The 24,699-nt window shown below is 37.5% G+C and overlaps 1 protein-coding gene across 1 annotated transcript in view; it reads left to right on the top strand.

Moving 5' to 3' along the window:
* The window catches only part of MEGF10 (multiple EGF like domains 10), an 85,077-nt gene that overhangs the window by 9,456 nt on the left and 50,922 nt on the right, over positions 1-24,699 (top strand). The window contains exons 2-5 of the mRNA XM_083883776.1: positions 9,110-9,241; positions 11,903-12,004; positions 12,698-12,798; positions 17,844-17,936. Of these exons, the coding sequence (XP_083739902.1) occupies positions 9,126-9,241; positions 11,903-12,004; positions 12,698-12,798; positions 17,844-17,936 (412 nt within the window). The 5' untranslated portion in view covers positions 9,110-9,125. The remainder of the gene's footprint in view (positions 1-9,109; positions 9,242-11,902; positions 12,005-12,697; positions 12,799-17,843; positions 17,937-24,699) is intronic.

Consider the following 24,699-nt stretch of genomic DNA (forward strand, 5'->3'; position numbering starts at 1 on the left):
GATACCTGAGGTTTTCACCAGGTGTCATGATCTGTGGATTTCAGAGAAAGGCAGTTCCTGAGTTCAGGTTTCATCCCGAGTTTCCATACAGATCAGAGGAGACTGTCCCTTCCATTTTTGCTCTTCCTAGGAGCTCTCTCACTGTGATTGCTCAGTCCCTCTGTAAATGCTGTGCTGTTTGTCACTGTCCCCTCAGCCCTTTGCTCATCTGCTGGCAAATTAAGGCAGCAGATGCACCACTGAATTTGAAATTTCATGAGGTGCAATTTCCAAATTCTGAGTTGCTGATGTCTCTCTCATCCATTACTGAGACATGACACATTCACACATTCAGATAACTACTGCTCTTCCTCCTGAAAATAGGGACTGCTTTTAATTTACCTTCAAGAAAGAGAAGAAAAAAAAAAAAAAGAGAAAAAAAGGAGGCACAATTTGCAGTGCTTACTTTAATTTTTAATGAATGACTGAACCAAGGCCAACGTTCTTGTAGTTTTAACTGAGAAGCAGCAGAAGCTGTAACAGAGATGCTGCTAGTGCCAGTTGGGCTATAAGTTATAAGTCTACTTTACAAAGTTTGCCTGTTTCTGGCAGAGTCTCTGACACATACACTCCAGTCAATCAAAGTAAAGTGCCTAATAACAGATGTGGCAATTAAGCTGAAGAATTCTGTCTCTCTCGTTTAATTTTTATTGCAGAGAATAACAGAGTACCTCATTAAACCCACCATCATAGAGATTCTTCTTTTTTTTTTTTTAATTTGGCATACAAATGTCTGCAAAAATTAGATCTCTGAATAGGGTGCCTTGTTACTAAAGGTGCTTTGTCAGACAATGATATGAACAGACCGTTTTTTTGTATGACAAATATGTGCTTGTGCTACTGGTGTCCCTTTGCACACAGCAAAGAGGTACGGGCTTGAAGGAGTCAACATGTGTCCTGAAGGATAATATTTTCTGGGATTCAGGGCCTTGTGTTCAAGTTGATAAAAACTTGGTTCTTCTGGATTCGAATTACACTGCCCTCAACTGAAATCAGCAGCAGGCATTTAAAAAAGGTTTCAAATAATCTGTAACCCAGGTAAATTAACATTTTAAAGTAAGATAAATTTTCTTGATAAACAGTATTAATTGCAACCTAAAAAAGTTGCTTTCTGATTGTTGGAGCTTCTAAGATGTTTGCCATCATTAGTTCCGTCTACTGATATATTGGGCACTCTTTTCTAAAAAGGCCTCTGATTCATCATTAGACAAAATTAATTTTAAAATTTAATGATTTGAGGTGCCTTAAAATTTATGGTAAGAGAAAACTGATACTGATAAATCTGAACAAATCAGAAGAGGAAGCTTTGATATGAAACTACTCTTGTTAATATTAAAAGGCATAAAATACAAAGTTGTTTAGTTAGTCATTCTTAGAAAGAGTCTGCTTTTTTACTGCCTGCCACAAGTGTTGGTAGTGGTTTTATTTCTTGGAGGTTTTTGTTTGTTCATTAAAGCACAGCATCTTGTCCTACAGCTTCAGCTGATACTGTAGAAGTGTGTTGAATAGTTTGTGTGTGTGTGCATTCACCTGCATGTTTATGTATCTTCAGTTGCAGAAACTTGCAGACACCACTGGCACCTGGCTCAGTTGAATTTTTATTTTTTTCTCGGCTGGCAGATAGGAAGACTAAATACTAGAATTCCTCAAGTACTAGAGTTCCACAACTGCAAACATAGTTTTAAATTTGTATTAATGTTTGTGGATGATGTAATGTGTTTAGCCAGTATACTGTGAAAACCACATTTTTTTGCATGTTGCTCAGTTTAAAGGCCTCTTGAGTTTGTGTTGTAATCCCTGTGAAAATTCTTCAAGGCAGAAGTTCTTCAAGACTTAAATAAAGATAGGATTTATCCATTTAATTGTGGGTTTGTTAAAATACTAGAATTAACCAGTCACTTTTGGTTTCGAATTATGTTCTTCCATTTTCCCCTTGGAGTGCAGAAGTACTACATCCATTCCAACCTCTGCGAATAACCAAAATAAAAGGTAGAAGTGAGTGAATGAACTGTCAAAGGAAACGCTTTTGCTTTCCCCATTCTACTGCTAAAATGTTTTGAACTTTCCTTGTAGGGTGGTGGTGGTGGTGTGTGAGGGTTTGTGCAGTGAATCACAGATGCTTCGATTGCTGGAGGTGGAAAAACTGATCTGTAATGCATTGAAATGTTCCAAAAGCTGTTAAGGAGAAATAGCATCAGAATTAATTAATTTTATTTTTTTAAGCAGATCATTTGAAAAGTGAAGTTTGTAAGCTGTGATGAAGAATTACAGGAGTGTAATGCTTGGTGTAAATCATGAAAACAGGAGCTAGCTGGAAAGACTACTTTATTTTCTGCTAGGTGTTATATGTAAAATGGCATTTCACTAGATGATTTACAAGGACAAAAAGGTACTGAGGCAGAGATGCCAGCAATTTTTTTCACAAATTATAACATCTTGTTAGCAGCTAGAAGTTACAAACAAATGTAGGAGTTTGTATGTCGCATTTTCATAATGAAAGGGTCCAGTGAAAGGCTGTGACAAGTGCAGGGAGCTGAAGACTGAAGAATTTTGCCAGTGATAACAGAGGCTGTGTCTAGGAAAGGGAAGAATCTAATGTATGGTGAAAATGTATGTGGAGAAAGAGAACATGCACGTGATGGGAGAGGGAAGGAAACAGAGGCTGTCTTTGAAGGGGGCTGAAAAGCAGAAGACTTTTAAAAAAGGAAGGTGGGCACATTTGAAATCGATCATAAATTGCATAGGAAGCTAAAGTAATTATCTGAGTGCCTTGATTGTACTCCTATATATCCTGGCAATAAACTGAAAGTGACACAGTGTCTGGAAGGCTGGTAATAGGAAAAGAGGGATCACAGAAACTTTGTTCAAGAGAGGGTAAAACCGTGAATGATAATTTCCACTTCAGTGGAACCAGGGCATTGGTGTATTTAGGCAACCACAGGATTGTCCCAGACAACTTGTCAGCAACCACAAAGTTTTCACAGTTACATCCATGAATGCAATATCCTTTTTTTATTATTCCCATTAGGGAAAAAAAAAAAAAAAAAGTATCAGAATCTGATCTCTGATAAATGTGTTATATGGCTGAGGGACTATGACAAAAATTTGACACAGCTATCTTTATCATGTAACTCTATAATAAAGCTTTCATACGTGATAATAATACCTAATTTCAGAGATAATTCTTCTTAAGCACATGCATTCAGCCATTTTTACTTAATCCTATAGTCTTCACCTGTGCTATTAAAATAAACCTGGGATTACTATAAAGAGATGTTTCAGTAAGGAATACATTATTTGAAAAAATATTTTTAAATATATGAATTAAAGAAAAGAAAGGGAGAGAAGGGGGGGGATATGATTTTTGTCTCAAGCCTGTACTGTATAGATACTATTAAATTATATGTTATTTGCCTTTTCTGCTGAGAACTAGCTGTTAGCTCCCAACATCCACCCTGGGGAAGATGCCCAGGGCTGAGAGGTCCCTTGTGTGTATGGTCCTGACAGAGTTTGTGTTTCACCTGAAATGTCGTGTGTAAAAGAAGCATATCAGGATTAATGTTCAAGGTGCTATTTCATCCTTTCAATATGTGCTTTTCAGAAACTTTTGTTTGGATTCTACACAGCTTTAACTGTCTTTATTTGGTAAATTTGAATCTGGGTAGGAAAAAAAAATATGAAAGGGCAGCATATTTAGCCAAAAGATTTTTGTTTAAAAAAAAAAAATCTTTAGACATACAATACCATGGGCTATAAGTAACGTTAATGGCTCAACACCTATACTTGCCATCTGCTGGGAAAAATGGAAATACTTTCAAGTGAAAGGGCCCTAATTGAACAGACAATGACAGCTACAGTGAAGTGACCCTATGTTTGTGATGTTTGGCAGCCTTTCTCTGAGGAATAATAATGACTCCATCTGCAGAGTATCTGGTGTGCTGGCATTTGCCTTTACCATGCCTCCTTGCCTTGCGCAGACTCTTTTCCTGCCCTTTTAATGCTAATTTGAGGGAGAAGAGGACTGATAAGTGGATATATGGTCCCTGCCAGCTTACCAGCTTCAGAAACTCTCACTGTGGCAGTAAGTGAAGTCAGCAGGCCAGAGAGAATCTTGCTTTTCAAGAGGACAGTTCCTAGAGGAAACTCTCTTGTGATCTTTTGCAGTAAGAGCCGGTCTTGTAAAAGATACTGTTGAGTGTTCTGCAGGGAAGGACGGAGTCCTTGAGGACCTTGTTGCAATATCCCCATGCTTTTGGGTCTGTGCTGCAGCTCCCCATCCATGCTACCCTGACACCTGTTCTGTCTGCAACCATGTGGCATTGCTGCTGCAAATCCACATATTTGCGGGGTGGTAAAGTTTTCTGTTCCCTCATTTCCACCAGAAATCGTTTAAGTAGAAAAAAAAATTTAAAAATACAGTTTAACTCAAAAAATTTACTCCAGTTTACAGTTTTAATATAGTTTGAAGGGTGCTCTCTGATATTTAAGATCAAGTAATATATTATTCTATTTATATTTAGTAAGAATGGTAGAGAGATTCATTCTGTGAAATTGTTTAAAGGACCGTGATGCTGTAGCTTTCAAAACTGATAATTCCATCAAATAAAGCCTGGTCTCCTGCAGACTTGTACATTGTCACTGGATTCTCTGGAACTCCACAATTCAAGACTTCTTCCCCTTTCTTGCTACCAGTTTAAGTGACCAATAAATTTACAAGTTATTGGGCAGAGGCCAGAACACACAGACAAACAGTGTGATTACATTAACCTCAGTTTCTTAGAAGCCTCTGAAAATTAGAGACTGAAAAATAAAAATTATCTAATCTAATAACCAAAGAAAAATGGTAATTTATTACTGATCTATTTTTCATAGTAACTTGAAAAAAGCAGCAGCCTATCTGTCTCCACCAAGGAGACTTGTTCCAGCACACTCAGCCCCTGATTTTGGTTATTCTTTGAACACAAGTCTAAAGGAGTAGTTTTTCCCACATCACATGCTTAGCTCATCTTCAACACCTTTGGCCTCTCCAAATGTGTCAGTCTGTTTCACAGTGAGGTTTGAAAGTAAAGCAGCACAAGTGAAGATGGTCAGATCTGATTGAGCTGCATAAGAAGGGCTTTTATAATCTCTGATCATGGAGGGTGTGAAAGTTTAGGGCACTCCAGTTCAGGGCACTATTGGGTTATCCTTTAGCAAACTCTCATGCTGGCTGTGCAGGTCCCACACATTTTCTGTCAGGCAGAGTCTCAGCTTGGTCTGTCCTGACCTCCCTGTGACAGTGACAATCAGTGCTGCCTTTGGTGTGACATGTTTTGAGGATTTGGGAAAAGACCAGTCAGTTTCCATTTGCTGTGACTGTACATCTTCAGCCAGCCTAAGGTCTGTGTGATAATGCTCCTAATTCAGGTTATTTCGTATTTGCTTTATGAGTGAGATTTCATGTGACAAAGTGTCAAACTGATTTACTGATTTCCAAAGGGAAAACGCCTTCTGCTCTTTATCCATTAATTCTCTAATGTAATCGATAAAAGCAATCAGTTGTGTGGGCTTTTTTTTTTCATGGTAGCTAACACGGGATTAATCATCATTGACAAGATTAGGTCAGATTCAAATTTTGCTCTGACTTACATCAGTCATGAGAGAGATGTTTTAATAAGCAAATTTGTCCCTGGTAGAGGAGCTGAGCCTCAGGGGTGAGGAGTGTTATGGCAAAGGCTCTGTGAAGAGGAAAAGGAAGTGAAAGACCAAAGAAGTGATCATCGAAAAATGTTTAGAAAAACTCTTGTATCTCATGTGGAACTGTGATTTCCAGTTGCAGTCACCTAGTCTGTGTGGGGTGCTCTGCAGAGTGTGAAGGCAAAGACACCTGCAAGGGCCTCTGTGCAGATGACTCTCTAGTTTACAATTCAGTTTGAAATTTGGAGAAAACTATGATGGGCATAGAGAAGACTTTTTTGAAGTAGCAGTTGCTGTACATGCGGATTGCTGCCATGGGTTTGTAGCTCAGAAAACATTTTGATGTCCCTCTGCCCTATCACTGCATAAAGGCAGGACTGAGTGCTGTAAAACCTTTGATAGGCCATGACAGAGTATGAAAGGCTCTCACTACTCTGGAGTTCGTCTTCTAACTAAGTGTCCCATTCCTGCAGCATTTTTAATGTTTCAATGGTAAAAAATGCTTTTGCAACTGTAACGGAAAAGCTGCATCAGCTTTTCCCTTGGTCTTGGGTCCATTATGTCATGTTAGCAACTGTGTCGTACTATTCTCTGTTGCTCATGCAGTTCTAATCCTGGTTAATTCTCTGGCAGCACTTGATTTTGCTGACCAAAAAAATTTTTTTTTTTGCAGCCTTGAGCAACCTTCTTTTCTTTTACAGTCCATCAAACCTTGTTCTGCCCTCCCCCTGGTTCCACCTGTATTTATTTACCTTTTATTACAACAAAACTGAGGGAGAGTTCTGTGCCCTCAGTTTTTCCTGTGGCTCTGCTCTGGGTGGGTAGAGAGATTAATTTGTAAGCATGTCATAATTTTCACTTCATAAAAAAGAAGCACTTTTTTTTTTTTTTTAAAGTTATGAATTCTTTCTCTGATTTTGTCCTGAACTCCACATGGGGGGAAAAAAAACAAACCAAACAAAAAGTGTCAATACAGTTGGTAATGGCAGAGAAAGTGCCTAAAAATCTCAGATATTGGGTATTAATGATTAATTATCTGTGTTTATGTATGGCACATACAGGATTTTTCAGCTTACTAGTGAGACAAATGCAATTCATGTTTGCAATTCAGATGCTCAAGTTTAAATGTATTTTAGGGGAGTACCTGTAATTTATGGGAGTATATTTTGTACACCTGTTACCCTTACCATTAAAAATTGGTTAATGGTAATGATAATGGTTACCCATTACCATTTTAAAATGAACTTGTTAATAATTGTAATAAATCTTGGGGTGATCAGGGTAACTTCTTAACATGACTGTTATTGATTATCTGATTTTTGTATAATAAATATATAACAAGTTAAATTTACTCAATTAGTTTACAGAGATTTAGAGAAGTACTCTACAGTTGTTCCATGTAGCTGCACTGCTTTCCTGTTAAAATTTTTAAATCATGAGTCTGCATTATAGTTGAGGGAAAAAGCGAAGTCTGACCTGCACTGACACTGGACCTGCCCAAAAGAGGAATAAAGATACAGCTGTGTGAACAAGAGATTTTGCCTCAAATGCTCTATAAAAAGCTGACAGGCAATAAGATTTATTGTTCTGTTGTGGAGGGAAGTCCTGGTGGTGAAACACCAGCCTAAATTTGTTGGGTTTTTTTCTGTTTCAATTTGCACAGGGAAGGCATTCCTCAAAATGAACATTTTCAGTGTGTAAACTACAGGTTCCATGTACGTGTAGGTAAGGAAAATACTATTGTGTTATTGGCTGAGATAATTTGAGCAATATATGGTATGAAAAGTGAATCTCTGAGCAGTTTTTCATGGTGCAAACCATAGACAGCAAGAGTTAAATGAGTCATCTACATCTTTTATTGCTAATATCAACACTTTAGCAATGCTAATCAGCTGTACTGATTTTCTGTTTTGATTTTCCTTAATAATTAAGCAAAAGATCTGAATGCAATCAAGTTTTACTCTAGGGGGTTCATGCAAATTCTTATTTCTTTTTTTTTTTTTTTTAATTTTAATTTTTGTTAAATGTATCCTGCAAAAGGAAAGTTGCTGAAGTTGAGAATAAAAGAAAAAAAAAATAAGGGAAATATCATTTACAGTCTGCTTAATCAGAGTGAATATTTTCAATGAAATCACCACTTCACATTATGAGCTGAAAATACAGCTGCTCTTTAAATAAGTGCACATTGACTACTTTGCTGCATGCAGAGAAATAGTTACAGACCATGAAATATCTTTTAGCAGCCTGATTTTTCAAGAACAGTTTTTAGCAAAATGGGATCACCTCTGTATCTTCAGATACCTTAAATACAAGTTTCTTGCTGTGAGCTTTTTTGTATTGACTTCTAAAGTAAGGGTTAAGTAAGACTATTTTGATTCTTTTTTTCTCATGGCCCTGTGGTCTTTTTTCTCATAAAATAAAGTGATGGATGTAGTTTGCTTTAGTCCATTCCATAATATTTAAAGTAAGAAAATGCTGCTTCTGGATTAATTAACTTTGTTAAAAGTATTTATATTAAGTCAAACATATTTATTAGACATTATTTTCTCATTATACTACAGATTAGACTCAAAGATCTATTTTTTTTATCTCTGTAGCCATGTAATGTTAGAAGTAGTGTGTTAAGTGAGGAAATAAGGTCAAATGTTCACTGAAACAGAAGTGTAGCTTAAGTCATTACAAATAAATTACATGTTAATAGCATTCATTCTGGTATTTGTGGATTAATGACCTGTTGGATTAGGAGTGTTTCAGCATGCAAATAAAGTGATTTGCTTAGTAAAAGTGTTAGGATCATATTTTTAGACCTTTGTGTTACTACAACAGCTTTTTTTAAATGAATGTTTATTCTGTTTGGAAACTGCATAGCCGGCTGAGGACAGGGAATTAAATTTTAGGTATTCATGTTTAAAGAGCAGTGAGAGTGCAGGGTGACATGTGGGGCAGCGCTGGCCATGGGGAGCACGTGGAGAGGCACAAACCCTTCCTGTAAACGAGGGACGTGCAGGGTTCCTGTCTCTGTGTCACAGCTGAGCCTCTCCACTCTTGTGGTCTTGAGCAAGTGCCAGCCTTTATTCCAAACCTCAGCTCTTCCTCTCAGTGTGGGCAGAGCCTGGCTGAGCACACCCAGCCTGGGTGGCTGCAGCTGGAGGGGACAGCAGCAGCTCTGAGGTGCAGTTTGTCCACCAGCTGATGTCGTGTGAAACTGCCCCATTTGGGTTCTTCTTCCAAAATGGGCATGGTATTGCTGCTGCTGGACAAGGAGTGTGTGCTCCTTGAAGAACTCCTTGCTTTAGATTTTTAGATTGATTATAGATGGGTCAACGTTATTAGCGACTTCATATTCTGTATGGTATTATTAATGTTTTTTGTTTGTTTGTTTGTTTTCTCACAGTTGTCTCTTTGGAAAAATGGTTGTTCATTTCAACTCCCTTTTTGGCTTCCCTGTCATACTGTTGTACCACTGGATGGGTTCAACTGTGTCTTTGAATCTGGAAGATCCCAATGTGTGTAGCCATTGGGAAAGGTAATACTTCACTTTTGGAAAAAATAAATGACATAAATTCTGATGTAATAATTTTGCTTCGCTTTACTTGGCATGCTTCAAATTATTGAATGCTTTTAGCTGAGTTTAAAAATGGGAGGGAAAATTTTCACTTTACTGCATGGGCAGGTGATTTCATGGATAAGTAAGAGAGTTATTTAACAGTGGGCTGAAATGCATCTTTGCATTAGGGGTTAGTGCAAAGAAGAAAACACTACTAGTGGTACTAGCAGTGTTACACAACCATCTGGGTACAAGAATTGAGTAAAAATATTTCTTTCCAATTTAGGTAAAAAGAATTTTTACATATGCAAAATATAATTAACCATATTGGAATCTGGCCAAATTTGATTAGGCTGATTCTCTTCTATTCAGCACTCACAGGATCTGAATTAAGATTTGTTGTTTAATTATTTTGATGAGGTTCAAAAATTTATAATATGCAAAATTAAATTCATCATCAATGTAGTTGGTCTGTTTGTTCATCCAGTTTCATGTAAACTGCAAAATGCCACAATGGGTTGGAGAGGTTGTGCCTCAAGCATCTGCTGAACTTCTTTTCTTGTGTAAAAGTTATGATAGTGAAAACAAGGCTTCTGGTCTCACTATAACTGTTGTGCCTGTAATCAGCTGGTCCATGAGAAAGTCTTAATTTTCACAGTTCACTTGAGGACACCAGTTTTTCCTGCGCTTGATATAAACTGTGTTTTATGCTTAATCATGGGGAGTGCTGCTAAGCCACTGTACATTTGCAATTGTTATGGCTGAATATTTACAAAGAAAATTGAAACATGTATTTACTTTTTTATAAAGTTTCTCTATTAAAAAATTAAACCCAACACTTAAGGACTTTCCTTGGGAATTTACCTGAGCTTCATGTGAAGCATTTGGCACCTCTGCCTCAGCTGCAGTGTGCAGTTCATAAAACAATGTGTATGCGAATACACATGCATATTAAATACCTGCTCATAGTAGTCAGGCATTTTTCTACAATGTTACTGGACTGTCCTATATTTTGTGTGGTTTGTTTACAGTTTTTGTAGATAAAAATATCTTTGGGAGAAGCTACAACGTAGTGAAAACAAAATTGGAAAGAAACCCAGAATACAACTATTTACACTGCATAATATAATTAAAAACATGCTAATAAAAGTATGCAGAAGGAAAACTGTACCAAAATACACATCTAGCAAGCATGCCCACTTTATTTCATGAACTTGTTTCCCTTCATGGGCTGTGTCTCAGAAATGGGGCAGAGCTCCAAATAAACTTATTGAAACATCCATGCAACTGTCACCTGCAGAGCCGGTGACAAAGGGACAGAAGTATGAAAGGGCAAAGCCTCAGACAGAAGCTTTTGACTGCCACTGGCACTGTTGTATGCTTTAAATAAAAAATAAACCTCCTCAGTACTAAAATGGTCTTTGCAAATGAGCTGCAGGAAAGGGTAGAGCGTGCCCAGCCTCAAGGAATGAGTGCAGAGCCTCAGGCAGGCACCAGCAGCCCACTTGGAACAGCTGGGTGGATTAGGGCTGCTTGCCTTCACGCAGGAAAACAGGGAGCAGGGTGTGTGCATTTAGGGGTGTATTCACAGCTCTGGATGTGCTTCTCCTTGGCATAGAAGGTGACAGCAGGATGAGGAGACTGTGGCGGTCACTCTGCAGTGAGTGCTCAGGGGTCAGAGAGGGGGTGAGTGGGAGTGAGGGAGACCTGGGAAGGCTATTTAGTGTTTTGGCTGGTCCTGGGAATCAGTCCTGCTGCAAGAGCTTGCCACACATTCCTGTATTTTCAAGCTCTCTTGTGCAATCCAGGACTGGCTGCCAGCACAAACAGCCTCTCAAAGAGTTTTCTAAGATGATTCAATATTTTCCCCTTTAGTGACAGGGCTCTGCTCTTCTTGCCCTATTGACAGCTTTGGAGGCGCTCAGCATAGATTTGTTTTTAGGCCACTGTATAACTGTGTAATTTGGCAAAAAATAATAGTAGGATTTCTTACAGTAGTTCTGGTGGTGGGGTGTGATGTGGGTGGTTCTCTGTTAAAAATTATCCAGTAAGCAAAAGAAAGTATGGTCTTCAGTATTCATTAATTTCTGATTGCTGAGTAGTCTGCTTGATGGTATGCCTGTATGGTAATTTTTGAATAATTGCTACTCAGGTGTATTTCTGTGTTAACATTCACATAGTATCTAAATGCACTGGATGTCTTCCTGTAGACCCAGATACAGTTTTTACAAGATATTTCTCAGAAAGTTCTATTTTGAATGATAACAGGAGAAACCTAATTTTCTGACTCCTTAACTAGTTGTTCAGTTATCCAGTTGAATTAATAAAAGCTTCCACAGGAGAATAGATAATACACACTGCTTCCATTTGCTGCCTATTTACAGATGTACTGAATTTAAAAAAAATTAGGCTAACAATGCTTTTCTTTAAATGTCAAATAGTGGAATTTCATCAAATGTGTTACACAGTAGAAACATGATGACTCTGCATGCTTATTTTTCTTTGCAAGCTTTCTGTCTCATTTTTTAGACATGACTATTCTGTTATATTTATTCCATTCTGTAAAAGACATAATTAAATGAGACTGTACTAGAAGGACTTGTCTGATGATCTTCATTTTTTCTCTCTATCTCTCCCCAGTTACTCAGTTACAGTGCAAGAGTCATATCCACATCCTTTTGATCAGATTTACTACACCAGTTGTACTGACATCCTGAACTGGTTCAAGTGCACACGACACAGGTGGTGTATACATCCTAATATTGTCAATTTGCTGATACAGTTAAGATTCTTAATTCAAAATCAAGCATGATGTGTAGGAATTTTTAGTTATATTGTCCAGTCTGTCTAACTGCTGTGATCTGTGTCAACTGAAAAATGCCTGTCCAGGCAAAGTCAAAAACATTTTATTAGCAGGTTGGGGTGTACCATCCCATGGAGTGCTAACAGAAAACAAACAGCTTGGGGAAAACTAAATTCTCCAGAATCTGCAAGGTGCATTTGTTCAGAAATATCACAGGAACCCCTTGCTGCTTGAAATGTTGTGTTCTGAGGGAAGTAAGTGCATGCTTCTTGAAAGAAAAGTAAAAAGATTTGTTAAAGGAAATTTTCTGTGCAAGCAGAAAGCAAGCAAAGGTTGAATGATTAAAAACCAGTGAAATCTGTAAAGAGCATTTTCCTCAGAGGAATATGCCCTTAAGTATGAACCATCACAAGTGAAAAATTCCCAATTCTTTTCCTGCTTTCTGACTATCCATAAACCTAAGGCATGTCACCCCCTTGGACTCTTGAATTTGGCAACAGATAAATCAAAACCACTTGGAGCATTTTTTCCCTCTTTTCTTGTGATTCCTGAATGTTTGTAAAATGTGTAAGAATATGTCCTGTCTTGTTCCTGAACCAGGGTATGTGACAAACACTCATTCCTTCCTTTAGGATCAGTTACCGCACTGCCTACAGACATGGCGAGAAAACGATGTACAGGCGCAAGTCCCAGTGCTGCCCCGGATTCTATGAAAGCAGGGAAACGTGTGTCCGTAAGTTCAGCCTTTTTTTTTTTTTTTTTGGCTTTGGAATTCCACACATCCATCACTGTGCTGGTGTGACCCCACCTCTGATGGGTGAAGGTTGAGTTGCAGGAACTCAGTTACTCATCAGGGATGTGTGTGCAGCTCTCAGTGCTCTGGCACTGAGGCCAGCTGAGGTTGTGCAGATGCAAATGACAGGATGGTTGGATTTCAGATGTCCAAGTGGCCAGCCAGCCTTGATGTGGTTCTAGCTAATGATCCTGTGGAAAACGCATCAGTGTGTTTTCCAACACAGCAAATAAACACAAGGTTTAAAACCACCAGGGGAATGAAAGTCTTTTCTCCTTGGAACAGACCCCAGTAGACTCCTGCTGAACCTCTCGTGGAGATACAGAGGTCTGTAACAACTGCTTGGAGGTCTCAGCATCTTTTTTGGGTGGTACACCAGCTCTGTCTCCTCATCTAAACCAAAACTGGGAAAATGTGTGTCTGGGTGGGTCTGGTGGCTACCTTGGCTCAGTTCTTTCTCTCTCTTGTGTGACCTTGTACAGACCCAAGGAGGTCTTAAAATGGTATTTGTTAAGAACAAGTTTTACGTCCTGAAATTTGAAAAAAACCCCAAAAAAACCAAAAAACCCCTTTGATTCAAAACATTTGCTGCACGTGAAAAAGCAAGGTCAAAATACTTTTAAAAAAATTAATATATCTGATGTCAGATTGGCCATGATTCTAGCCTTTTTATTTGTAATATTAGACTTAATTGTAATATTAGACTTAAAAAAAACCTATTTCTGACTACATTTGGTTATTATACAGCATGTATGAATAAGGATATTTAATTTTTTTGTTGGGTAGAATACTTTTTGAAGTGTGTTACACATCATGTGGTGATAAGTGTGATGGTGATTCTCTTACTTGACCACAGCTTTTACATAGCTATAGCATATGTAGTAAATTCATTGTGTTAACACAATGGTATTCAGAACCTGAAAAATTCAAATACCATTGGACATACTCATTTTTCCTGTTATCACATTAAAATACGCCTGATAATTATACTCAGGACATACCTGCACTGACTTCTGAAGTAATTGCGGAATGCCTCAGACTTTAAATTATGTGAATATACAGATCCTTCAGTGTAGCTGAGTTTGCATTCATTTGACCTTGGAAGACAAGAGAGACCTTCAATCTTCATGATCTCCAGCTGGAGCATTTCCATTACTGCAGTTTTATTTTCTGTGCACTGTGGATTATTTTATTTACCTAGTGGAAAGACTTAAGATGCCTCTAAAAGGCAAAAATCTTTGTGGAGCTGTTGATATTTTGTTGATTTTTTTGTTCCTTTGACTTCTCAGTTTAGAAAGGTAAATTAGAAAAGTCTACTGCTAGATGATTTTGGTATGCCCCGACATTGTGTGGATTGAAATTTCATTGCTTCTTCTCAAAAATAATAGGAATCTGTGTTTTACTAGTTGTGCCATGTAATTTTGTCTTCAGGTCAAGACAAGAAACTGTTGACAAGAAATTGTATTTTAATTTTCAATCCAACATTGTATGGGACCAGTACTTGGACTGTTTTATAAAAGTGTAGATATCTTGTTAGTAAGTACTAACTAACTTTCACTGAAAAAAGAGTGCTTTGTGCTGTCCTCATGAAACTCCTGTTTATAGAGGATGTAAATAATGTACAAATTTCTCACCTCTGTCTTCACTATTTCCGGTACCTCTGTAGAACAGTAGGTTAACTGGGTCTCAGGTTGGTTTTTTTGCTCTTAAAAGTTTCAGTGCATGTAGCAATGTTTAGACCTGATGCACTTTCTGAGATGATCTAAATGCAGTTTATATGCAGATACAAAGGCAGAACAGTAATTCTCTGACGTTCTGTAAAGGAGCTTACTCCTGGCCTTAGCAACTCCACCCCAGGCTGAGTGATTGACTAAATTTCTTATTTATTCCAAAGAGTTTCCTGCCACTTGTCTGCTACTATCTGTGACAATCCCTAGGAAATTTGGCATATGGATGCTAGGCTTAGCTACAGACTAGAAAGTTTTTCAGTAAGTGCAAATATATATATATATTTAGCATGTGTCTGGAAAGAAAGATTTCAAAGGTTTTAAGACATTTTCTAATGGCTTTCTTGTAGACAGACACACAAGCAAAGGTTGATTGTTCCTGGCAGCTTGAACATTAACTTCACTTAGTTTCTACCATTATAATTCATTTCTAAGAACCTTAATGGAGAACTATGCCTGTTGAATTTCCTCAAAACATGAAACAAAAAATGAACAATCTGTCTTAAGGTATAACTGGGTATCACTCAAGCACAGGAAAAAAGGATCAGACAAGGGATATGTTCTAGCATACAGTATAGAAGTGAAGGATTTATTTTAAAAAAACATGTTTATAATGTAGTTAAATAGATAATTGATTTTTTCCCATGACAAATGCTTGTTCCAAATAATTTGGATGAAGTTGGAGTTAAACCTTGCAGTCATTTACTTTATGTGCATAATTACAGTCAAAGTGTTTCAATTTTATGTTAAGTGGTTTATGGCTGGCTTTTCAAAGTGAAAAAGCAGCAGATCCTAAAATGCATGCATAAACTTTCATCAAAGATAAAAATACATTTTCTCAAGTTTTAACATCCGATAATGAAGGCAAGAGTGTAGAAAAGATCTTGAAAAAACAAGGCACAAACCAAAAAGGCAAATAAGATGTAAAAACAAAGATGCAAGAGTAAACCCAGATTGCTTTTCATACAAGAATTGAGCTTTCTTTTGCAAAAAAAAGAAGACATGGCAACTGCTGCCAGGGAGGTTTTGGTGCTTCTTCACACTGTTCACTTGAAATAAAAAGAAAACCCTTCATGTAAGTTTTTTCTCTTCGTCTGCATATAAGTTTTATTTTTGATACCATGCCCAACAATTCCATAGAAAACCAAGAGAAAATAATTTATCTGGTGTCGTTCATGCTTTCTGGTGTCATTCATGTCTTGTCAGCTTCTTCTAGGTGCTTTTCATGTTGTACTCACCTGTTCGTTGCTCTGTGTAGTAAATTCTGGTTCTCTCATCCCCGTGTCCACTGCAATATTTTTTTTAATGTGTGCTATCTCTTAGACATATAGGATTCAGTTACCAAGAATCAGTTAGCCAGAAGGTGTCTGGAGAATAATTTCTTTTGGTTAGAGAAGAGATTTTTATGTATATCCAGAATGTGGATCCATGTGCTCAGCGTGGCATTGGGGGGCAGTGCAAGGAGATAGGTCTGGTATCTTGCAACTTCTTTATTTTTCTATTCTGTTCCAGCTGCCTCACAGAGGAGGTGGTGGAGCATGGTCTTCTGGTATTTAAGGCTCAGTGCTCAGAAATTTGGGCTGAGCATGTTTGCATTCCCTGGGTTATTCATACAAGCATGTTTACAGTGACCTCCTGTTGCCTCATGGTTTGCTCGCAAGGTTTTTCACACATTTGGTTTGTGGAGAGCCTCAGTGCCCAAGGCAGCACTAATTAGGAAAGAATCTTCAAAGGTAGAAGTGATTCACGTCAAGTTACAAGACTAACAGAAAATTGTGATGTATTATTTAAACTCAGTCTTTCCATAATACATAAATGTGAACAATGTTTTGTGTTAATGCCTTGCTTCATGAAAAGTTTAAAAATTATTATTGTTCGTGCTGATTTCTAGTGACGATCATTTCAGTGCATGTCTGAAAAGTAGCTTGTTAGAAATAATAAGCAGTTAATGGCTGGAATCCCGTATAATCAAAAACTTTCATTGTATATATGACTAATGTTTGTGTGGTTTTCCTTTTTCTTGGACGCACTAAATGTGTGGTAAGGATGACCAATGTGCTTCATCATCTTTAACTAGAGAAAAACCCAGAACATTTGGAAGTATTTTACCTAAATGCCTAATTACTCTAGAACATTTTCAATCCATTCAAAACCACAGTGAGTCATATGTAGCCCCACTGAACTTCTTTTTAATATCCACTTTGTTTTTTTCCCCTTGATAACTTTGTATTCATTGGTATAGCAGTCAGATTTCTGCTTTAGTTTCTCTGCAATTGTTGGTACAAAGAAAAATCTCATCCTGTGCACATTTTTAAGTTTTATTATTGTTGAGAGTAGAAGGAGATTTATTAGATTGTATGTATTTTGGAAAGTTAGAGGTATTTTGTGATTAATATGATGCCAGCAAATTGTTGCTGCTCAGAAATTCTTCCGCTTAGTTACATTATATTCCGTCATTGATAATGCTGGATATCAAAGCCATTTCAATTTTTTCTTAGATGTTTCAAACAAAAGATCTGTTCAAAGTAAGACATAACTTAGAAACATGCTTGCAGATGTTAAAAAAAAAAAAAAAAAAAAAATTAAGAAAAATTTCAGGTAGCCTTGTTCAGCACGTAGAATAAAGGTTGTAGTGATCCATAAGGTTTATATGTCATGCTTTATTTTAATCACTGTCACTGTTTGTTTATCCTTCGATTGAACTGTGCAATCATTTGGAAAAATTGATTTTAAAATATTGGTGTATTGAAAATCATATTTTATCCATGCTGTTGCAAAGGAGAATTTCTTTGGATGCCTGCTGAAGTTTCTCTCTTTTTCTTGGCATGAGGGTTTTCTTCAGAGAGTCACAGGATGGTTGAGGTTGGAAGGGACCTGTGGAAGTCATCCCATCCAAGCTTCAGGCGGGGCCAACCAGACACTCTTGCCCATGACCGTGGTCACATGGGTTTCCAGCCTGGATCATACTTTCACTCTTTTTTCATTAAATTTGGACAATCTCCTCACAAGTATTTGAGTAATACTAACACATTTTTAGCTGGAGCCTTCAAACATAGGAGAAATAGAAGAGATTGAAGTGAAATATATTTTTAAGAGACACCACCAAACATTAATACACTGATATTTATTTTGCTTTTAAGAGGTAGTCGAGACACAAAAAAGCTGGGTTAGGACTATAGTAGAATACTTTAAATAATGTTTTTTCTCGTGGTGGGAGTTATCTAATTATTGTTTTATTATTATTCCTTTCTCTGGCAGCTCACTGTGCTGATAAGTGTGTCCATGGCCGTTGTATTGCTCCCAACACCTGTCAGTGTGAGCCTGGCTGGGGAGGACCCAACTGCTCTAGTGGTGAGTTCTCACCTGCTTCTGCCTGTCTTGTACTCTTTCCATGGTGTTGTCCTCTCTTTTGGACAGATAATCATCAGCTCTGTGCTTGGGCTTCTGCTCTCTGATCGGGGCTTTTTTCTGAGTTATCAGGTTACTCTGTGTAACCTGATTTTTCTTCATTTACTTGCAAACAGTGTTCCTGCGTAGCAGCACTAATGAGCTTTTTTTTTTTTTTTTTGGTCCTCAGAAACAGCTGATAGCACAGGATCTGGAGAAAAGACATTGTTTGATTTTACATATAAGAAAAATCTCACAGATTTTATTTTATTAATGTGCAAAGTTTGATGGTGCCAGGTTGTGTTTAAAAGCTATGAAGAAGGCCTTCCTAACAACTCTGTCCTCCTTTTTCACTCCGACTCAGCCGTTTTTCCCTTCACTCTTCACTGTCTGAACTCTCAATGTCTTTCATTGTACTCTGCTCAAATTTCTCCCACTTTCTTCTCTTTTCCTTTTGCCATAAGAGCACGTGCAGGAGATGAGGGGAGCAGAATTGTGCAGAACACAAATCATAATCTTTTCTTCCCTTTAGCTGAAATACAGTTTTTTAATTCATTATAATTCTTTATTTATTCCAGCCTTGTGGCCCCCTTTTTAAGAAATTTAAAATATATCTTTGAGGCTAACATAAAACCATGTATTTTGTTACAATCATGTTCAAGGTAGGTCTCTGTTAGTGACTGTCGAGTTGAAAGGAATGTATTTTAGCCAACAAAAAAAAACTGTATGTACAAGTTAAATTCCACAGACGTTATAAATTTCTAACAAACAAATTGCAAAGTGTTATACTGCTAGTTTACTCAGTACATTATTCCTATAAAATTAAAAACTCTCATTTATTTTTCTTTTACAAACAGGGAAATGTTCTTTTCTTCAAGTTTCAAACATGTTGCTATCATAGCTCAGTTCATCTGGAACTGATCTGTTGTTCCAGCAGCATATTTGTTGGCTTGAGGAAGAATTTAACCATTTAAAAATTAATAACTATATTTATTGTGTAGTTTTTTGTAGTATGCTTGGGAATCATATATAGCTCCAAAGAAACACCCAAGTTTTGCACAAGGCATAAAACTGAAAGAGCCATTGTTCTTTCACAATTGAGTGTTGCTGTAAGGTCCTAATCTAATGCACTGAATTGTCAAAATAAACTGTCAAAACATGCTATCTTTCTTTCTGAAAACCTTATGTATTGAGCTCTTCTGTAACTAATCAAACATGCAGAAGAAATGTGAATCATCACACAGCACAGATTGAAAAAATAATGTTATTTATTGAGATTTTCAAGTCTGAAAGTGTGCTTTAGATGAGCCCAGAACCTCTAAATCTGCCTTTGGAAATAACCCTTATTCCCACAGGATTTCTGGTGTCCATTTCTCTTACCTATCTGGTATAATTCACTCTGAGTACATGTGCAATTCTTTTCATCTGCTTCTTCCTCAGCTGGTTTCCTTTTGTGTACCTTTGAACACTGATGTCTGGAGAGGCTGGTTATCCTCTAAGGGCTCCTGTGTGATGTTAGGGCTACCTGGAACTGCCAAAATTTGTTTGGGATCACAGGTGTAGCCATAGGAGAAGGGGGGATAGGCTGAGAAAGGGGATATTCCTGTGCATGTGCTACAGGAACATTTGTTCAGGGATTTATCCCCTTCTGTGTGGACAAACGCTGAAAAGTTGCTGATTTCACTCGATTGGCCTTCTGAGCTTGAGAGCTGATGTTTGCTGCTATCTGTTCATGATTGCCTTGGCTGAAGAGCTACAGCACAGGTCAAACTGATTTGCAAAACAGTGGATAGCATTGGAAATAATAGTAAGTGAGAGGAGTTTGACTTTCTGAGCTTTCTCATTGCTTGCTCTACGTAAAAGATTTTGATACTCTGCCTTTAGTCATGTTTTCTGCATGATCCCCAACTTGGTTTTAGCTTCAATCACAGAAAGGTACAAAATAAAGATCTGTGCTTTTTTAATAATTTTTTTTATATAGCAGGTTATTAATTCAGTGGGAGTATATGCGTATTGCCCTACTGTAATAATGTCCATCAAATAAACATTTTCATTACTTAACTGATTGGAGGAACCATATTTGAAGGACAGGCCACTGTTTTTGCGAGGCAAAGGTTCAGGGATTTTATGGCTGATGATGACCAGATAAAATGCCCTGAGGCCAACTTCCAGATGTAGTCATCTGTTCATTTTCATGGACCCACACATATTGGAAGGCACTGTTCTACCTAGGGACAAAACATTTTGTAAAACTGCAAAACTAAACATTTTCTTCCAAATTGCTGTCCTATCTCTATTGGAATTGTTTGTTCTCCTTACAAAGGAATTTTATCTGCAAGTATCTGAGAACAGATTTAGTCCTGTTGCAGCATCTGTCCATCTGCCAACCCCCCAGACTGATTTTTATCTGTTGTTTCCCAGGAGGGAATAATTTTTTTGAGTGACTCCCATTTTCTTTTGTAGCAAACGTTACCTCCTTACTGCCATGACTCTTTGCCAATTCCTGAATTGTTTAGGTCAGTGGCTGCTCTTAGTTTAGGGAGAGGAGGCCTAAGGTTTGACCAGAGTGCTGAGCCTGGCTTTTTTCAGTGCTTAATTCTAACCCAGACCATAACTCTGCTCCCCACCACATCCTCTGCCTTTCTGAAAAAATTACATCCCATATGAGCAAAAAACAGGATTGGACCTATTCTTCAGCAAGGAAAACCTGAGTGGTGGCCTAGGAGTTTTGTTAATTAAATAATGTTTCCTTGGGGAACATTTCCATCACAAGGTGTAATTTTTCTTCAGGTATTTTCTTTTTATTTAAAAGAAATAGTGTGTATTAGGCAGTATTTGCTTGCAGTGAAAGTCACTATGAGGTGGATCAAGAAGATGCTGATAATGTAGATATATCTGAGAGGAAACACCATTTGGATCAAGAGATCACTCCTTTGCAGAGCACTTGAGTTCCAGTGGGAGAGATGACAGTCATGCGAAACAATTTATTGTAATAAAGATTTATTGACTGAACACAATAGTCAGGACAAGAGAGTGGACAGAAGATGTATTGAGTGAGTGAAGTGAGCGAATCAGCACAATCCATAAGCTGTCAGCTCCCCTTTGAAGAAATACTTGTGAATTCCAGGAATATGAGTTGGACAGTTCTGGGCTGGGGGCAAGTGCAATATTAACAGAAGTGCACAGAGTGCTAAATGTAGGTTAAAAAATAGTTTTTATTGAAGAACAAACAAACTGACACAACTTTTCCCTCCTGAACTAAATTACTCTTTTATCAAATTTTTAACTGACAAGTGTCATATTGGGTTGTTTTTAAGAGAGCTTTTGACAGGTTGAGAGTAGAATAGTCATCCACAGAAGTTGGATACTAGCTACATGTGCTAGTAGTTCTCGCTGTGGATTTGGAGATGATCAAACCCTGTTGTACATTTATAATTTATATTTTCTGACAGATTCTGCTCACACTCCTGCAACACTACTTCATATTTATTTATGAATTTTATTATTCTATTCTACTCTTAACACATGAACCTGATTGTCAGTTTTGAGTGGGTGTGCAATTCAGATCCACAACCAGGATATCCACTTTGTTTTTCTTCTCATGCCTAGCAGTCTGCAGATAATTCCCTCAAAATCAATAGGACACTTTCTGGATAAGCTGGAGCAGAGGCAAAAATCAATATTACACTGGCTCGTCTGAAATGGTTGTAGCCTTGTGATCCCCCCCAGCTGGCATGAGTGGTAAAGCAAAAAAGGGAATTACATGTGTTTGGTTTATGACCAAAGCATGATTAGGATTTTTGTTTGTGAAAATGGGAGTGGGATTCTTCAATTTTTATTGTGCTGAAATTATCTTGAGATTTGTTTGAATCACTGGGTTTTAATTTGTAATTTGATTCTGTTGGTGATTAGTAGAGCTTTACTGGGTCTATAGTGTGAAGTCATGAGAGTGGAAAAAGTGGCATGAAGACATAATTTGTCTCCAGGGTTTTGTAAAGCATGAGACGAAAATTGGATTTTTCCTTAATATGTTAAGCTGCAGGTTTAAGGCTGGCACCTGAGAGAAACTTCTGCTTTTAAATGGGCTTATCAAGGTAACTTTTAAACTACAGTAGCTCTGCTACTATCAGATTTCCTTCACAGCCGTGGGTGTTTTGTAAAGTTTGCAAATTCCGTGAAAATCTCGCTGTTTTCTTCATGGGACTTGGCAGATGCAGGCCATGGCAGAAACTGGATCCCTTGGCATTAATGTGTGTGAGACACTCACGTGAGCCACAGGCAGTGCCAGTTTCCAAGTGCAGTCCTTGATTTCCTTTAACCCTGCAGAGGTGGATGTGTGACTTTTCCACTGCACCCCAAGTGAAACAAGCCCCCATGGTACCTGCCTGAAACCACCTTGCACACTTTGATGGCGCAGAGTCCTCCCATAGTGGGGCTTTTTTTTGGCCAGGGCATTGCTTTCCTTTTTTGTTTCTTTGACTAATGCAGCTTGCAAGATACGCTTAGGGAGTTAGCTCATCCCAGAGTTTTCCAGGCCATCCAGCAGGCTGCAGAAATAAGTTTTGGTTTTAACCGCATCCTTGCATTAGGAAGGCTTGGTTCCCAGAACTGGGAGTAAACACACATGCAAAACTGCTGTGCTCTGGCAGGCAGCTATTTCACTTTTATGGAAAATGTAGAGAAATAGCTTATTCAAGTAGTGCAGCACTGCCCCCAGCCCACCTCCTAAACAAAAGTGCCAGCAGGTCATAAACAATCTTAAATTTAAGATTTAATTCATACTCATATTTAATGTGTCATCCCTATGTTCACTACCCATAATTCTTCTGTAATTAGTGCTGCTGTAACTTCCCTGACTGACTTCTTCTCGGTTTTTCCAGCTGAACAATTCATTTTCTCCTCTAAGAGGCTGAATATCTTTGAGTAGAGAAATTAACCCACCAGCAAGTCAGATGAGGTGCAAATAAGAAAAACAGACATTAATGGAAGTTGCCATCATTTTCATTTTTAGCAGTCGCTACAATGTCAATGTGGTAGGGGGCATCAAAATTTCCAGGGCTACATAGCACCTCTGCTTGTCTAGAGGTTTAGTACAACTATGCATTTGAAATAATAATATACTTATGTTTAATATATTTTTGGTGCAATGAACCATTTTGTTTTGAAAGTCCTAGGGAAATTAATAGAATTTATGGCCATGCTTCAGAATTTTACTTAATTACAGTATCAGTCTTTAAGTAAAAGTAGGAAAAAAAATGCTTTCTAGAAAACAAAGTTATTAAATTTACTTATGCTGAGATTTACTTAAAGGCATTCCAGTAAATGCTGATAGTTTTATTGCTTTGTAAATATTTTCTGGACCAGAGAAACTTCTTATTTTCTGGACCAGAGAAACTTCTTATTTCTTCTTTTCACCATTTTGGAAACCCAGTAATTTGTGCTGTTTGCCTAAGCTGATTTTTTGACTAAGGTCTGTGGGTTTGGGTTTTTTTCCCTAGTAACAGTGCACAAGTATTTTTAGTTCTGATTTCATTTCAATCTGCCTTATATATTGGCAGGCTTATATATTTTCAGTGGCTCACTTAGTAGGTTTTCAGAGATGTGAAGGATACCATTTGTAGCTAATTAAACAACTAAGATGACCTTTAAGTCATTGCGGGGAAAAAAAAAAAAAAAAAAAAGGAAAAAGCTAACTTACGGTTCTACAAGGACATCTGTGCAAAATCAGGGTCACGGACAGGATGTAGTACAAGCAGGTTCTTAAAATTTTTCCTATAATTCTGATCAATTTTAAGAGGTTTTATCTCAGTAACATGATAAAATGAACACCAACAACCATCTGTGTGTGTTTTCTTTATCAATTATCCATCCTTGTGTTCTGCTGTCCAAAGCACTTTAAAGAGTCTTGGAAATTTATGGCATGTGAAAGGCATATAGTTCCAGTCTTCCATAAGATCTGAAAAACACATTTTCATTGTTCCTCCACTTCACGCATCAAAAGGCTTTTATAAAGTAAACAAGAAACCCCCCTGAATTAAGTTTAAGCTTAGCATTTTGAATAAAAATCCTTTCTTATACACAAAACAAAAAGTAACAATGAAAAATACGCCACAGGGTAAAAGGCCTACAGTATAACAAAAGCAATCAGATAGAAACAAAAGACTGAAAGAAAATTCCAGATCCAATAGAAATGGCATTCTGAAAAAAAAAAAAATTCCATGCATTTTTGTGTCTGGGATGTAGGTAAAGTCGGTCTTTTACTAAAAGGCATTGGTATTTTATAATTCTTATGAATGATTCTCTGAAGGAAAATAAAGATTTTTTTTTAATATGCATGTGCCGTTTTCATAGCATTTTGAGATGACTAGAACAGAGCAAAATAAAAAGAAAATTACATGGAGAATAATCCATGGTTTTACGAAATAATACTTTAAAGGTTTTCTACAGGATGTTTTGACTCTAGTTTTCAGAGTAGCTGGCTTTGTTTCTTGGCTTTTTTGACTCATCTCTGAAGTTTCTCTTCGCCATATTTCACATTTGCTGTCCAGGCTGACAGACAGGCTGATGTCACTAGGGGTATAATGCATCTTGTCAAATTTAAAACACACTTTTTCATATTTATAGCTTTCAAAATCAGCAGGAACTTACTTCTACTTGGCTTAAATTCCAGTTGGGAGAATTATTACCCGTTTCCTATCCTGCAGCAATATTCTAAGGGAAACAAATG

The sequence above is a fragment of the Zosterops lateralis genome, assembly GCF_965231275.1.
Source record: "Zosterops lateralis genome assembly, chromosome: Z".
Lineage (NCBI taxonomy): Eukaryota > Metazoa > Chordata > Aves > Passeriformes > Zosteropidae > Zosterops > Zosterops lateralis.